Source organism: Chelonoidis abingdonii, chromosome 3 (assembly GCF_003597395.2).
Source record: "Chelonoidis abingdonii isolate Lonesome George chromosome 3, CheloAbing_2.0, whole genome shotgun sequence".
Taxonomy (NCBI): Eukaryota; Metazoa; Chordata; order Testudines; family Testudinidae; genus Chelonoidis; species Chelonoidis abingdonii.
The window spans coordinates 2,343,708-2,359,694 of record NC_133771.1 but is presented as its reverse complement, the minus strand read 5'-3'; the positions used below and the strand labels follow the sequence as shown (position 1 = coordinate 2,359,694).

General features: G+C 46.4%; 1 protein-coding gene across 10 annotated transcripts in view; it reads left to right on the top strand.

Moving 5' to 3' along the window:
* The window catches only part of DTNB (dystrobrevin beta), a 409,923-nt gene that overhangs the window by 372,426 nt on the left and 21,510 nt on the right, over nucleotides 1–15,987 (top strand). For all 10 annotated transcript variants that reach the window (XM_032762373.2, XM_032762370.2, XM_075063546.1 and 7 more), the window contains one exon: nucleotides 4,348–4,437. In XM_032762373.2, the coding sequence (XP_032618264.1) occupies nucleotides 4,348–4,437 (90 nt within the window). The remainder of the gene's footprint in view (nucleotides 1–4,347; nucleotides 4,438–15,987) is intronic.

The following is a 15,987-nucleotide window of genomic DNA, read 5'->3' as shown; positions in this document are numbered from 1 at the left end:
ATTGGCCAAACTGGACAGTCTCTACGGAAAAGGATAAATGGACACAAATCAGACATTAGGAATGGCAATATACAAAAACCTGTAGGAGAGCACTTCAACCTCCCTGGCCACACTATAGCAGACCTTAAGGTGGCCATCCTGCAGCAAAAAAACTTCAGGACCGGACTTCAAAGAGAAACTGCTGAGCTCCAGTTCATCTGCAAATTTGACACCATCAGCTCAGGATTGAACACAGACTGTGAATGGCTTGCCAACTACAGAAGCAGTTTCTCCTCTCTTGGTTTTCACACCTCAGCTGCTAGAACAGGGCCTCATCCTCTCTGAATGAACTAACCTCGTTATCTCTTGCTTGCTTGCTAGCATATATACACCTGCCCCTGGAAATTTCCACTACATGCATCCGATGAAGTGGGTATTCACCCACGAAAGCTCATGCTCCAAAACATCTGTTAGTCTATAAGGTGCCACAGGATTCTCTGCCGCTTTTACAAAACACTGTGTGGTGAGGGGAGGACAAGAGTAAAAACCAACCAAAAGATGAGAAATAAAAAAACAAAGTAGTGGACAAAATTAAAAAGTGGACAATAACACATCCCCTCCCCAGAGAAACTGTACCACTTATTCCTAAAGGAGATGACAAGTCGTACCAATTGTTACCACAAGGGCACAAGTAGTTTTATGCACACTAGTGCCATGTTGCTTGGTGGTCAGTGTAGCTACCAAGTATCCGTGTCAAATGCATCAATTGTATGATTCAGTCGTCACCTCAAGACGGAGTCTGTGAACATAGACCTCACTATGAAGATGGTGTCATGTTTGTTAGCTTTTCAAATGAAGATTGTCAAGACTATATTCTTCCTCACCTAGACTGGCTTCTGCCTGAGGGGGCTAAGAAAAAGGCAAAGGAAGTTACAGCAGAGGAGCAGTAAGTGGCTAAAAAGTCTCTTGTTCGAAACATAATACCTTTGGTACCATACTAAACCTTTGAGGAGAATGTACTGATTAAAGGGTTTATTCCCCATGATATCCTACAAAATCTGAGGTTCTGTTACTTGAAGACCAGAACCTCCTTAGTCAATACACAGATGAGACTTTGGCAGATGTCAGCTCTACAAACCTTGGGCCTTTGCAATTCACTTGTAAGAAGAATGTGTCGTTCTGATTCCGCAGTAGGGATTAGCTCCTCGTCCCTCTGAACACTTCCAGAAACAAAAGCAGAAGCAGGCATTCCCAGAGAGGTATCGTGCCAAATACCAGAGGCATAGCACTCCATCTGCTGCCATGGGTGGTCCAGTTGCTTCTTCTTAGCCTCTGCGGCAAGTTTGAGTACAGTTGGGAGCTCCCAACTGCTTTCTTTGGCAACTGGTTTCCTTTCCCCTTTGCAGATTGACTTGTTTCCAGGCAGCATAAAGTAGAATATAGTACAGTGGGTCCTACAAGGTATTCAAAATCTACAATACAACAGCTCAGAGTCACTAGCGGTGATGCCACTATAGAATCAAGTAACTCTCAGGCTCTGTCTGAAGTGCAAGAATATTGCCAAAAAAGTTTCATTTAACTCAAAATTTTCACCAAACTTTTACATTACTTTTGCTAGCTTGTGCTGCTGCTGGGTTCTTGCAAATGTATGTGCATAGGAAGGAAGGTTTTCCTTCGGCTCTTCACTGAGGTTCCACCGCGTTTTACCCCTCGCAGCTCCAGGGAGCAGTCAGCATGGCAGACCAATGAGAAGAAAAGCATAAGCAAGGTCTTTTCTACCTGTAACATCTGCTCTATTAGAGCTAATGGAGTAAGATCTCTGCTTGTTTTGCAGGACCAGAGAAGGGAAACTTTTTTGAGAAATGGTTGTTAGCATTTCCTGCTAGCGTGATCCTCAGACAAGATAAGAGTCCCCCTTATATGATCTCTTGGTCTTAGAGTCAAGGTACAGGAGAGGGCCTTTTAATAATATCAAAATACTAGAAGTATACAGGTTCCTGATAAACGGGGAAAAGATCAACTGTATCATCAACACAGTTCTTTGTGCACCTGGGAGCATGGATAGATTCTCAGTCTCAGAATCTTTATTTCCTCAGCGTATGTGCTGACTCCGTGAGTGCTCTGGGGTTGGAGCACCCATGGGAAAAAAATAGTGGGTGCTCAGTAACCACCAGCCACCGTTGTTTAGATGCTGGTGGAGAGCAGTGAGCAGTAGGCAAGGGCCTCAGGGAGAGGGCAGAGTGTGGGCAGGAAGAGGCAGAGTGAGGGTGGGGCCTCGGGGAGGAAGGCAGAGTGAGGGAGGAGTCTCAGGGGGACAGAGCAGGGTGGGAAGAGTCGGAGAGGGCAGGTCTTGGAGAACGGGGTGGAGTGGGCTGGGGCCTCGGGGTGGCACACTCTCAAGGAAACCTAAAAGTCTGTGTCTATGCTCCTCAGAGAGGCAACAGAAGACAAGAAGAGCCATCCAAAAAGTGCAAAATGCTGGTGTCCGTGATACAAACTCTGCTGCCCCTCTTGGTATTGCTAATCTCTTGTACAGGCATTATCAGAAGGATCAAGTTTCACTTGAGATGTTTTTACACAGCATAATTTGCTCATTGCCACTAACTGTGCTTACACAACCTATGGCAAAGGTTCAGGTTCACCCAGTGGTGAACAGGTTCCTGCAGTCGGACAGGACACAGATTTTCAAGAAGTTTGCAAATCTTGGAACCAAGCATGCCAATCATCGCAATAGATGCCAATTTAGAGCACTAGGGAGCCTTCTATCCACTGGAGCATTGTCCATCAGGAAAGAGAGTTACTCCATCAGTCACTGGAAAGAAGAACTATGCACAAGGGACTGGAAGCATTTTCATGGATGGTGTGTGTACATATACACAAATGGAAGCACCAGATCGCTGCACTTCAAAGAGAAGCAAGCTACTCTTGTCTTCGGCAAAGAAACACTTGACTATGCTGATGTGGTCCACCTGTGCTGTCCATGTAATTGGAAAATATAGTATAACAGCATATTGGCTAAGTAGACAATCAATCCACCAAGCAGGGAGCCACTCCAGGATATAAGAACATAAGAACGGCCATACTGGGTCAGATCAATGGTCCATCTAGCCCAGTATCCTGTCTTCCGACAGCGGCCAATGCCAGGTGCCCCAGAGGGAATGAACAGAACAGGGAATCATCAAGTGATCCATCCCCTGTTGCCCATTCCCAGCTTCTGGCAAACACAGACTAGGGACACCATCCCTGCCCATCCTGGCTAATAGCCATTGATGGACCTATCCTACGTGAATTTATCTAATTCTTGTTTTAATCCTGTTATAGTCTTGGCCTTCACAACATCCTCTGGCAAGACATTCCGCAAGTTGACTGTGCAGTGTGTGAAAAAATACTTCCTTTTGTTTATTTTAAACCTGCTGCCTATTAATTTCATTTGGTGACCCCTAGTTCTTGTGTTATGAGAAGGAGTAAATAACACTTCCTTAGTTACTTTCTCCACACCAGTCATGATTTTATAGATCTCTATCATATCCCCCCCCTTAGTTGTCTCTTTTCCAAGCTGAAAAGTCCCAGTCTTGTTAATCTCTCCTCAGATGGAAGCCATTCCATATCCCTAATAATTTTTGTTGCCCTTTTCTGAAGCTTTTCCAATTCCAGTATCTCTTTTTTGAGATGGGGCGACCACATCTGCACACGGTATTCAAGATGTGGGCGTACTATGGATTTATATAGAGGCAATATGATATTTTCTGTCTTATTATCTATCCCTTTCTTAATGATTCCCAATATTCTATTCGCTTATTTGGCTGCTGCTGCACATCGAGTGGATATTTTCAGAGAACTATTCACAGTGACTCCAAGATCTTTCTTGAGTGGTAACAGCTAATTTAGACCCCATCATTTTATTTGTCTAGTTGGGATTCTGTTTTCCAATGTGCATTACTTTTCATTTATCAACATTGAATTTCATCTGCCATTTTGTTGCCCACTCGCTCAGTTTTAAGAGATCCTTTTGTAGCTCTTTGCAGGCTGCCTGGGACTTAACTACCTTGAGTAGTTTTGTACCATCTGCAAATTTTTCCGCCTCACTATTTACCTCTTTTTCCAGATCATTTATATCAGAAATCTTTACTAAACCAGGATTGGTTTTAATGGGTTTTTGCACTACAGCTACCTTGTCAAAGTGGCAGCTCTGCAGGCAAAGGTGAGTGTTTGCAGTTCTGCTCTCATATTCCTTACAGAGGGAAAGTAATCACTCATTTTGATTGGTCAGGAACAACTGATTGAGCTTTCTTTTGTGAGTAGCTTGGGAAATTGAAATCTAATATCTGCCATAACTCTTTGTTTTCTTTTCCTCCATTTCTTTTCTAGGTACACGAAGAAACCTCCGTAATGATTTATTGGTTGCAGCTGATTCAATTACAAATACAATGTCTTCTTTGGTGAAGGAACTTCATTCAGGTGAGAGAGTTAAACTTTAATGTACATGTACACTCTGGAGATCAATGTGACCAGTAATAGTTATCTTAAAGCCACGTGTTGAAGATTTATCTTTAAACTATAGTTCTCATCCAGAAACTAAATAGAAAAATTAGATTGCAAGGTTGCAATTTAATTCTCCCTCAATGAGAAGTCACCAGTAATGAGAATTCTGTTCTACATACAGAACCTGGCTGACACTGTTGTTGATGAGTCTAGGGTGCTAGAAACCAGTTCACTCATTCATAGCTGTATTGACTTCTACAAGGCTAACCATAATAACTTTTCTTTGCTTGTAAAGTAAGCATATGTGATTCAGAACACTTGCCAGGGAGCAGAGATGCCACTTTTAATGTCATTTTTTTTTACTACAGCAGCTCTTTAAAGACATGAACTTAGAAGTTAAGATATATTTTTGAATGAGTTCACACAAACTGTTACTTAATGATTCTGTAGTATTTATAACAGCAATTTGGAGTGCACTTAAAATGAATTTCCATTAGGGAACTCTAGGCATGAATATAAAATTAAAATATACATTTGGCTCAACTTAAACACAGGAATTAAACAGCTGTGCAAAAAGTGGTGATTTTGCCCGCATGCCTTTTGCACAATAGTAAAGATAGTGGGTTTCAGTGAACAGAATAATTGGGCCACAACAAACTTACAAACTTGTTGAGAAAGACCCATCCCAGGATTCTCAGGGCTTTGCTTGTAAAGAACGTCATTGTTCAGCATTTCAGCTATTTGTTAAAGGGCCTTGTGCTTTTAGGAATAGGGAAAGGATTCTGCATTCACATCTGAACGCAGGTTTTATATTTTCCTGACAGATTCCCTAGTTACTTCTGAACAGTACATTCCCCAGTCCAAATCTTGTGTCTTGGTTGCAGCGGCAGCTTTGGAGTTAATATGTCCTGCATGTATTACAGCAGCAATCACTAGTGCTGTTATAGTTCTTCTTCAAGTGATGGCCCTGTGGGTGCATCACATCAGGTGATTGTGCGCCCTTGCACCTCTAGTCAGAGAATTTAGACAGCAGTGTCCGGTGGACCCCACATGCACTCTCCCCTCAGATCTAGATTTAGGATTAATTGTGTAGTAGAAGATAGGAAAACAAGTTATAACTAACTACTCTACCCCTTTTCTTTCTTCCCATTTAAAAAAATAAATAAAAATGTATTATGTTATGTTATGTTTCATTCATCCCTTTCTGGGATAACTTCACCTGAGAATGCCCGGAAGTCCCTGGGTTTTAAATGTTGCCTCTCCTGCCAAGAGGCAATCCCTGTTTCAGATGGACATTCCCAATGTATCCGCTGCTTGGGGGAAATGCACATACCCCAGAAGTGCTTCCATTGCCACAACCTTAAGGCTTGTGCCAGGAAAGTGAGGGACCATAAATTCAAACTTATCCTTATGGAGAAATCCCTCAGCGCGGACTCAGACTCAGAATCACAAAACTTCTCCCAGTCATCAGTTGCCGATAATCGCCAACTATGAGACCTTGATGGCAAAATACAACCACACCAATTATTCTAAACTGTCTGAATTTATTGACTTTATACCGGAAGACTAGTAGGAGCAATTTAGGTCAGTCATCACTGAAGGCCACCTCCTGGCACAAACAGCTCTCCAAGTATCATTAGACTTGGCAGACACAGTAGATAATGGAGCAAATAGTGAAGCAATCAATTTGCAAACATCGAGAAGATAATAATATGATAAGTAACAATCAACATGGATTAGTCAAGAACAAATCATGTCAAACCAACCTGATCGCTTTCTTTGACAGGGTAACAAGCCTTGTGGATAGTGGGGAAGCGGTGGACATGGCATATCTTGACTTTAGTAGAGCTTTTGATACTGTCTCACATGACATTCTCATAAACAAACTAGGGAAGTGCAACCTAGATGGAGCTACTATAAGCTGGGTGCAAAACTGGTTGGAAAATGTATCAGGGGGTAGCCGTGTTAGTCTGTATCCACAAAAACAACAGCAATGCCCCTCTGCCATGTACACTGGCCAAACCAATGAGTACACCTTGCAGCGATCACAACCTTTCACGATAAAGTGAATGGGTTCTCAGTCTTTACGCATCCAATTACAAAATGATCCCTACAAGGTGTCTGGAAACTCTATCCCAAACTCAGAGTCCCAATGCCTCCATGGGATCTTAATTTAGTACTTCATTCCCTTACTGGACCTCTGTTCAAACCCTTGGCTACATGTTCTCTATTACACCTTTCAATGAAAGTAGCCTTCGTTGTCACCCTTATGGCATGCCCCCCTACACAACCTTTTTCAAGAACAAGGTCATTCTAAGACCACATCCTAAATTTCTACCTAAAGTTCATCTTCCCTCATTCTTCCCTAAACCTTAGAAGTGGCATTCCATACTCTGAATGTCAGAAGGGCACTAGGATTTTATCTTGAACGGACTAAACCATTTAGGAAGGCACCAAAGCTGTTTCTCTCTACTACAGAGAGATCTAAAAGAGATGCTATATCTAAGAGGAGACTCTCCAAATTGATTTCAGGGTGCATTTATCTCTGCTACCGCCAACATGAACTACAACCCCCAACAAGGGTTAGAACACATTTTACCAGTTCGCTATCCACATTGGTAGCCTTCCTTAATAGTGTACCTGTTAGAGACATGGAAAGCAGCCAGCTGGGCATAAGCCCATACAGTAGAAGCTCAGAGTTATGAACACTAGAGTTACGAACTTACCCGTCAACCACACACCTCGTTTGGAACTGGAAGTTCACAATCAGGCAGCAGCTGAGACCAAAAAAAACGCAAATACTGTATAGTACTGTGTTAAATGTAAACCACTAAAAATATTAAGGGAAAGCAGCATTTTTCTTCTGCATAGTAAAGTTTCAAAGCTGTATTAAGGCAATGTTCAGCTGCAAACTTTTGAAAGAACAACCATAACATTTTGTTCAGAGTTACAAACATTTCAGAGTTATGAACAACCTCCATTCCTGAGGTGTTTGTAAATGTGAGGATCTACTGCAACATTCATTCAACACTACGCAATTGAGCAGGACTCAACCTATGACACTTTATTAGGACACATGGTCTTATTATCGGTCACAGACCCAACTCCGAAGCTCTTCCTTTCCACTGAGGGTCACTGTTCTACAGTCACTTGAAGTGGAGCACCTATAGGGACAGCACTTGAAGAAGAAGGTTACTCATATTGCACTGTAACTGAGCTTCTTAGAGATGTGCACCGTTTGTGGCTGCTCCACTACCCACCCTCCTCCCTCTACTTCGGAGTTCTAGTAAGGTCCTCTGTGGTAGAGAAGGAACTAGGGGGTGAGGAGAGGGGTTGGCTGCAAAGCCAAAGGGGTACTGCTGTCGAAATTCTTTGACTAGAGGTGCTGGGGCACACAAACACCTGGAGTGGAGCACCCACAGGGACACATCTCGAAGAACCTCAGTTACTGCACAAGGTGAGTAACCTTCTCTTAAGGGACCTTGTGTTTCTTCAGTAAATCGCCATGTTCAGAGATGCACAGTTCTGTTCCCCTCAGGCTGAAACCTGGTAAATAAACTCTCAGCCCAAGACAGATCTCTGCAGTAATTTATTTCTTGCTTTTAATAGTACTGCAGATTTACACTAATGTACCGGAGATCAGACCCTGGCCCACAGTGACTTGTATCAGGGATTCAGTACTTCTGATCTCCTGGTCTCTTTTGAAATCTGTATAGTGTTTGACAAATACAAACAAAGCAAGGTTTGTGCTGTTGACAGTTATTTCAGTCTTGTCGTGTAAGGCATTTATAATGCATGGGGGATTGAAGATAAAATTAATTACAATCTTGTATTTGATTATATGTAGAAACTAAAGAAGACCAATCCCTTGAAAATATCTGAAATAATGTAAACTGTAAATTAGGAAAAGCACGAGTTATACGCAGCTGATGAGATTCAATGGGATTTAACATGTTAGTTAGGAGTTAAACTGAGAGAATTTAAACTTCCTCCAGGCCTGGATTTCCTGCCAGCTTTAGTTGCAGGCATAAAGTCTGGTATGTTTTTGTGAGTCACAGGTGTGAGTTACAGTACCTAGCTTGGCCTACAGCATCTTCGTCTGCATTCAGAAAACAGTGCCCTGAGGAGTATAGAAAAGGAAAGGAAGAATTGCTTCTGCCGATAGTCAGGAGACAGTCAATAGATCTGAGTATAAAGCGTGGGCTTCTCACAATCTTCACTGGCCAGGAAATACTGGGTACCACTTAGAGTGATGACCAGCTAGGTCATTCAAAAGCAACATACGGTAACATATTCTCCTTATCCTAGGGACTAAGCAGGCTGCTGTCTAACTTTCCCAGCCCCACTTAGCTTGAGAAGCAAGAGACAAGCATAGCAGCCAGACTCAGAAATTGCTTGGAGTACCAAGTCACCTTTGTGATTTTTAAAAATCTTGTTTAGTTTCAATCAGTGATTTCTGCCGTCGTCATAGTACATATTTCAGTTGTTGTGTTGGGCACCATGGAAAAGGCCATTGGTAGAAGCACTTCTGACTTCTCAAAGTGATATTTATCAATTGGCTGTAGTTGAAACAGTGAAGAAAATGCCAGTTTCTTTGACTTCTCTATTAAAGATCCCCTTTGGTCAGAACCAACTTACACTACTCAAGCTTTTCAAGTTGTGCTTTCTATTACAGGTGTTTTTTTCTCTTTCAAAACTCTATTAATATATTTTAAAATATGGATCAAGGGAAATATAACTGCCTGTAATAACTATTATCTGTTTACATTATTTTACTAGAAATGCTACATACAGAGATATGACCCCCTCCCCCAAATGAGAAGGAACTTGCCCTTCTGTCCACCTTCTTCTCAACATAAATACTAGCCTGGCCCATAAATTCACTTCAGCTTAACTGGAGTTAAATAAAGTGAGCCTTGTTGCTCAGTTCCAGTTTATGTCCTATGTTCCTAAAACCTCATGCTTCCGCTGGCCATCTGCAGGGGTCAGGAAGGAATACCCCCCATGTATTCTGGGGGGGGATTTTGCTCTTTCTCTGAAGCATTACGGCTGAAATTGGAACATTGGATCGGGGGGAAAGGCTGAGGTGGCACGGAGCATTCTCCCTCTCAGGTGCTCACAGGCTCAGGGTCTAACTGATTGCTATATGTGGGGTTGGGAAGGAATTTTCCTCCAGATGAGATTGACAGTAACTTTGGGGTTTCTTGCTTTCCTCTGCAGCATGTGAGTGCAGGTCTCTTGTCAGTATTATCTAGCTATAGCTCAGTAATTTCCCTGCCATTGCAGAGGTATCTGGCATTTGATGCTCTTTGGTCCCTTCTAGTCTCTCCTGGAGATACACAATAGTCTAGTCTCCTGTGGGCTCTAATACTTTGGTGTCATTTTGGTTGTTGGGTTTCATGTGCGGGTGGTGTCGGTGGGCTGGGATATGCAGGAAGGCCGACTAGATGATCTGGTGGCCCCTTCTGGCCTTAAACTCTGTGACTCTAAACTCTGTGACTCTACATCCTCCATCATTATGCACTTCCTTTCTGTCACTGAGAGATGTAATGAGAAGTGTATTTATTGGAACAGAATCTGTTCTCAGTTACAACTGTCCCACTCCAGTGACTTCCATGAGTGTTGAGGTCTCTTGGCACCTCCCATGGTTAGGTGTAGATCTTCAGTAATTAACATCAAGTGTTCTTCCTCTTGGATCTCCATAGAACTGTTTCAGGTTTTCCTTCAGAGTGGATCTTCTTGCTTGGAGTGGGTGCAGACCTTATTCTACTCCACTGTGCTGGCATCTTGTGCACTGCAAACTGGAGACTTTTTGCTGCTGTAGTACCCGTCAGGGCAGCATGCATGTTCTGTGCCTCCTCTTGGTCCTCTCAAGGCTGTATCAAGGTGACACTTCCGTAAACCCCCTCATTTCCTTCTGACCACCTGTAGCTTGAGTTGGAGCTCCCCGTGTTGGAATCTCCTCGTGATTTCCCTGCTATGTCACACTTTGTGATTCGGTATTTCATAGTGTAAATAGTTTCTGGCAGTTAGCACCATAGCTTGTTAGATTAGTTAGTTTATTAGTATATTTAGAGGTACAGTTAGTTTGTATCGTTCTGGAGCATTCCCCAGGCTTCGGGGTTTGCCTGTCCCTACCAGCGACCCACACACATGCTCCTTGTTGTGCCTCGGCAAGAACCACATCAAGGACTACTGAAGTATCTATTGTTCTGTTATGAAAAGGATGCAGATTGCAAGAGATCTTCATCTAAAGCAGCATTTGTTGGAACAGGCTGTGGGACCTGCCTTGGCACGAGGACCCTGTTCCAACCACTCAGTTAACTGGTATCCTCCACCTCTGTGGGAGTTGGGGACAGACCCCAGGACTCTAATGAGTCACGGAGGCAGGAAAGAGGTCTGAGATCATTCCACAGATCCTGTGTGAGAGGACTCATAAAATGGACTGGAGTGCCAGAAATCAAGGAGGGATTTATTCTCCTCTTCATCGAGAGCAGGACCTTGTTGTTGGCAAGACTGGTACCCAGGATAGACCCGTGTCTGCCCAGTATCAGGATGGGAGAATCCCAGCACCATGCCAGTGACTCCAGAACCATCCGTGGGACTGCTGTCAAGTCTGGTCTCTACAGAAACTCAGGAGTCGGGGTCAGTGTCAGGCCGGGGTCAGAGATCAGAGATCGGGGCGGTACCAGGTTAGAACCGAGAGGCAAGAGTCAGGGTCAGAGTCAGGCTGGGGTCAGAGACCAGAGATCAGGGCAGTACCGGGTTAGAACCGAGAGGCAGGAGTCAGGGTCAGAGTCAGGCCGGGGTCAGAGACCAGAGATTGGGGCAGTACCGGGTTAGAACCGAGAGGCAAGAGTCGGGGTCAGAGTCAGGCCAGGGTCAGAGACCAGAGATCGGGCAGCACCGGGTTAGAACCGAGAGGCAGGAGTCGGGGTCAGAGTCAGGCCGGGTTCAGAGACCAGAGATCGTGGCAGTATCAGGTTAGAACCAAGAGGCAGGAGTCAGTGTCAGAGTCAGGCCGGGGTCAGAGACCAGAGATTGGGGCAGTATCAGGTTAGAACCGAGAGGCAGGAGTCGGGGTCAGAGACCAGAGATCGGGGCAGTACCAGGTTAGAACCGAGAGGCAGGGGTCGGGGTCAGAGACCAAAGATCATGGCAGTACCGGGTTAGAACCGAGAGGCAGGAGTCGGGATCAGAGTCAGGCCGGAGTCAGAGAGCAGGGATCGGGGCAGTACCAGGTTAGAACCGAGAGGCAGGAGTCGGGGTCAGAGTCAGGCCAGGGTCAGAGAGCAGAAATCAGGCAGCACCGGGTTAGAACCAAGAGGCAGGAGTCGGGATCAGAGTCAGGCCGGGATCAGAGACCAGAGATCGGGGCAGTACCAGGTTAGAACCGAGAGGCAGGAGTCGGGGTTAGAGTCAGGCCGGGGTCAGAGACCAGAGATCGAGGCAGTACCGGGTTAGAACCCAGAGGCAGCAGTCGGGGTCGGGGTCAGTCTCAGGCTGGGGTCAAAGACCAGAGATCGGGGCAGTACCGGGTTAGAACCGAGAGGCAAGAGTCGAGATCAGAGTCAGGCCGGGGTCAGAGACCAGAGATCGTGGCAGTACCGGGTTAGAACCGAGAGGCAAGAGTCGGGATCAGAGTCAGGCCGGGGTCAGAGACCAGAGATCGTGGCAGTACCGGGTTAGAACCGAGAGGCAAGAGTCGGGATCAGAGTCAGGCCGGGGTCAGAGACCAGAGATCGTGGCAGTACCGGGTTAGAACCGAGAGGCAAGAGTCGGGATCAGAGTCAGGCCGGGGTCAGAGACCAGAGATCGTGGCAGTACCGGGTTAGAACCAAGAGGCAAGAGTTGGGATCAGAGTCAGGCCGGGGTCAGAGACCAGAGATCGTGGCAGTACCGGGTTAGAACCGAGAGGCAAGAGTCGGGATCAGAGTCAGGCCGGGGTCAGAGACCAGAGATCGTGGCAGTACCGGGTTAGAACCAAGAGGCAAGAGTTGGGATCAGAGTCAGGCCGGGATCAGAGACCAGAGATCGGGCAGTACTGGGTTAGAACCGAGAGGCAGGGATGGGGGTCGGGGTCAGAGACCAGAGATCAGGGCAGTACCGGATTAGAACTGAGAGGCACGAGTCGGGGTCGGGGTCAGAGTCAGGTCAGGGTCAGAGACCAGAGATCGGGGCAGTACCGGGTTAGAACCGAGAGGCAGGAGTTGAGGTCAGAATCAGGCCGGGGTCAGAGACCAGAGATCAGGGCAGTACCGGGTTAGAACCGACAGGGAGTCCAGCCCTGCACCCCTCTTCCTGGGACCCACAGTGACTCTCAGCCAGCCAGTAAAACAGAAGGTTTATTGGACAACAGGAATGCAGGTTACAGCCGAGCTTGTAGGCTCAGCCAGGACCCCTCAATCAAACCCCTCTGGGGTCCTGGAAGCTTAGCCCCCTGAATTCCAACCACCCAGCCCAAAACCGAAACTAAACTTCCTTCCCTTCTTCCGGCCCCTTCCTTTTGTCCCGCTTCCCGGGCTCCCGGGTGCTGCCTCCCTCCCCCCTTACCTGGCTCAGGTTACAGGCTTAAATCCTGTCTCTCACCTAAAGACATCCCCTGCTCTCCCATCCCCCCTGCAGACAACCCCTCCTCCATCACAGTCAGGCCGGGGTCAGAGACCAGAGATCGGGGCAGTACCAGGTTAGAACCGAGAGGCAGGAGTTGGGGTCGGGGTCAGTGTTAGGCCGGGGTCAGAGACCAGAGATCGAGGCAGTACCGGGTTAGAACCGAGAGGCAGGAGTTGGGGTCGGGGTCAGTGTTAGGCTGGGGTCAGAGACCAGAGATCGAGGCAGTACCGGGTTAGAACCGAGAGGCAGGAGTCGGGGTCGGGGTCAGTGTCAGGCTGGGGTCAGAGACCAGAGATCGGGGCAGTACCAGGTTAGAACCAAGAGGCAGGGGTCGGGGTCAGAGACCAGAGATCGAGGCAGTATCGGGTTAGAACCGAGAGGCAGGAGTCGGGGTCGGAGTCAGAGTCAGGCCGGGGTCAGAGACCAGAGATCGGGCAGTACCGGGTTAGAACCCAGAGGCAGGAGTCGGGATCGGGGTCTGGCTGGGATCAGAGACTGGAGACCAGAGACCAGAGGTAGCACTGGGCTAGAATAAGGAGTCAGGCTGGCATCAGAGACCAGAGATAGGAAACAAGGCAAAGTCTGGTGTTGTAGCAGGGCAAAATCTGTGTACTTACCCAGACACCTTCCTGGGGCAACCCCTGGGATTAAATTGGGGCACTTGGCCAATCAGAGGGCCACGAGGAATGTCACTCTGGGTCTCGTGAGCAGTATTTCCTGCGGCCTCTAGTCTCCACAGTGTTTCCTGATTGTGCCTCTGGATGGCTTCCCAGCACGCTGGGACTATCAGCCACCCCAGGTTCTGCAGGCCTGAGTTCTAGTCCCCAGGTCCTCACATAGGCCCTCTTATCGACAGGCAAATCTTTGTGGCACATGTCAGCATCACTAGCCCCAATAGCCAAGCAAACAGGAAAACAATATCATGTCCCTTCCCGGAAGCAGGAGTGTGTCTATTCACACCAAAACCAAACTCATTAATTGTCACAGCAGCTAATTAGCGGACACCACAAGGAAGATTTAAGGTGAGACTAATGACCAGCAAGCTCTTTTAGAGGGTGGTGATATCTAAATTCATGGACAAATTGCCAGACAACTCCAGAGAGAAGTTCAAAGCTTTCTTGACAAAGCACTTGCTTGGGCAAAGGCCTTGCTACAATCTACTCTCAACATAATGTGTGATTCTTCCAGAGCAATGAGCACTGCCATCATCAGGAAGAGGGCATCTTGGTTATTTAATTCCGAGATAGCACCAGATATCCAGCAAACCACTGAAATTCTGTCTTTTGAGGGACAGTTTGTATTTTCTGACAAGACAGATGAGATGTTTCTCTTTTAAAGATTCATGAGTGACTCTCCGCTCCCGGGGGTTTATCTTCCAGCCTCCAATAAGCGTTAGTACAAGTCCATGCAGAAATATTCAGATTATTTTCATGGACAGACGTTCTGTCCTCCCAGATGATACTACATTTCTTGGAAGAGGGAGAGGCTTCAGAAAAGGTCAGCTAACATTACCACTTACCTACCATGCTCTCAGCTTTCAGTAGGAACACAACTCTTAAGACTTGTTTTTCGAGGACAGCATAGCAACCAACAATGATCTACAATCCCTGCTCAGTGTGGAGACAGATTATCCCACTTCCTCAGCCCATGGGAACAAATATTTTTAGACAAGTGAGTCCTAAGTACTATAGGCCTGGGATATTCAGTCCCACTCATTTCCACCCCTCCTCCCTACCCTCCTTCTCTGTCCCTTTTCAGGGACCCATCTCATGAGTCTGTGCTCCTTCAGGAGGGTCAGGCTCTCCATGCCCTGTGGCACAGAGTAAGTGCCCCCACTCTTTTTCCTGATCCCCACACACAAGAGTGTAACTGAGACTGTTCTGGACCTCTGGGCTCTCAACAAGTTCATCAGGCAAGTGAGATTGCGCCTGGTTACCCTAGCGTCAATCCTCCGTTCTTGAGATGGCAGTGGTTGGTTGGCTGTCCTTGATCTTCTGGACACATTTCAGTATAGCTGTGTTACCCAGCCTCAGGAAATTCCTCAGACTTGTCATCATCAGTACATGGTACTCCCCTTTGGCCTGTCATCACCAAATGCGTGGTGACCTTCTCAAGGAGGAACAGGAGACATGTCTTCCCTTACCTTGATGGTTGGCTGGTCCAAGGGTTCTCTCACAGACAGGTCCATTGCCATCCATTGACTATATCATCCACCTGTTCAATCACCTTCATCTTATCCTGATCAGAGACAAGTCTGCATTGATTCCTGCCCAGAGACTCGAGCACTACTGAGTGTGGTCAGGGTGGAACCACCTGAATATAGTCTCAGGAAGGGCCCTGAGGAGGTATAAGGTATGTGCACTGTCTCAATGGGTAGCAAAAAGTCTTCAGCTCACAGTGCACAAGATAGTACAGACCTGAGCAGAATACACATCTGCACCCACATCTCAAAGAACAACTGTTACACAACGAGTAAGTCACCATTTTTTATGTGTGTTTGACTCAATCCCCATTGTCCCATTGTTTGGGTTTCATAGATTTAGTCTCTTTGAAGGCTCAAATATGGCTGCACAGGTGCACGGGAGAACCAGTGGTCTTTGTGTATCATGCTACATAGGGCCAGGCACAGTCCTGTTGGCAAGTGCAGGCACTGCCCCCTGTGAGGTGAACGTGAAAATGGGAGTCATTAAACTAGTCAGTGGAAGGAGTATACACTCCACAACTGAAAAGATGGTGCAGCTGCCACTACACCATGAAAGAAGCAGCAGAGAATCCTGTGGCACCTTATAGACATAACAGACGTTTTGGAGCATGAGCTTTCGTGGGTGAATACCCACTTCGTCAGATGCATGTAGTGGAAATTTCCAGGGGCAGGTATATATATGCTAGCAAGCAAGCTAGAGATAACGAGGT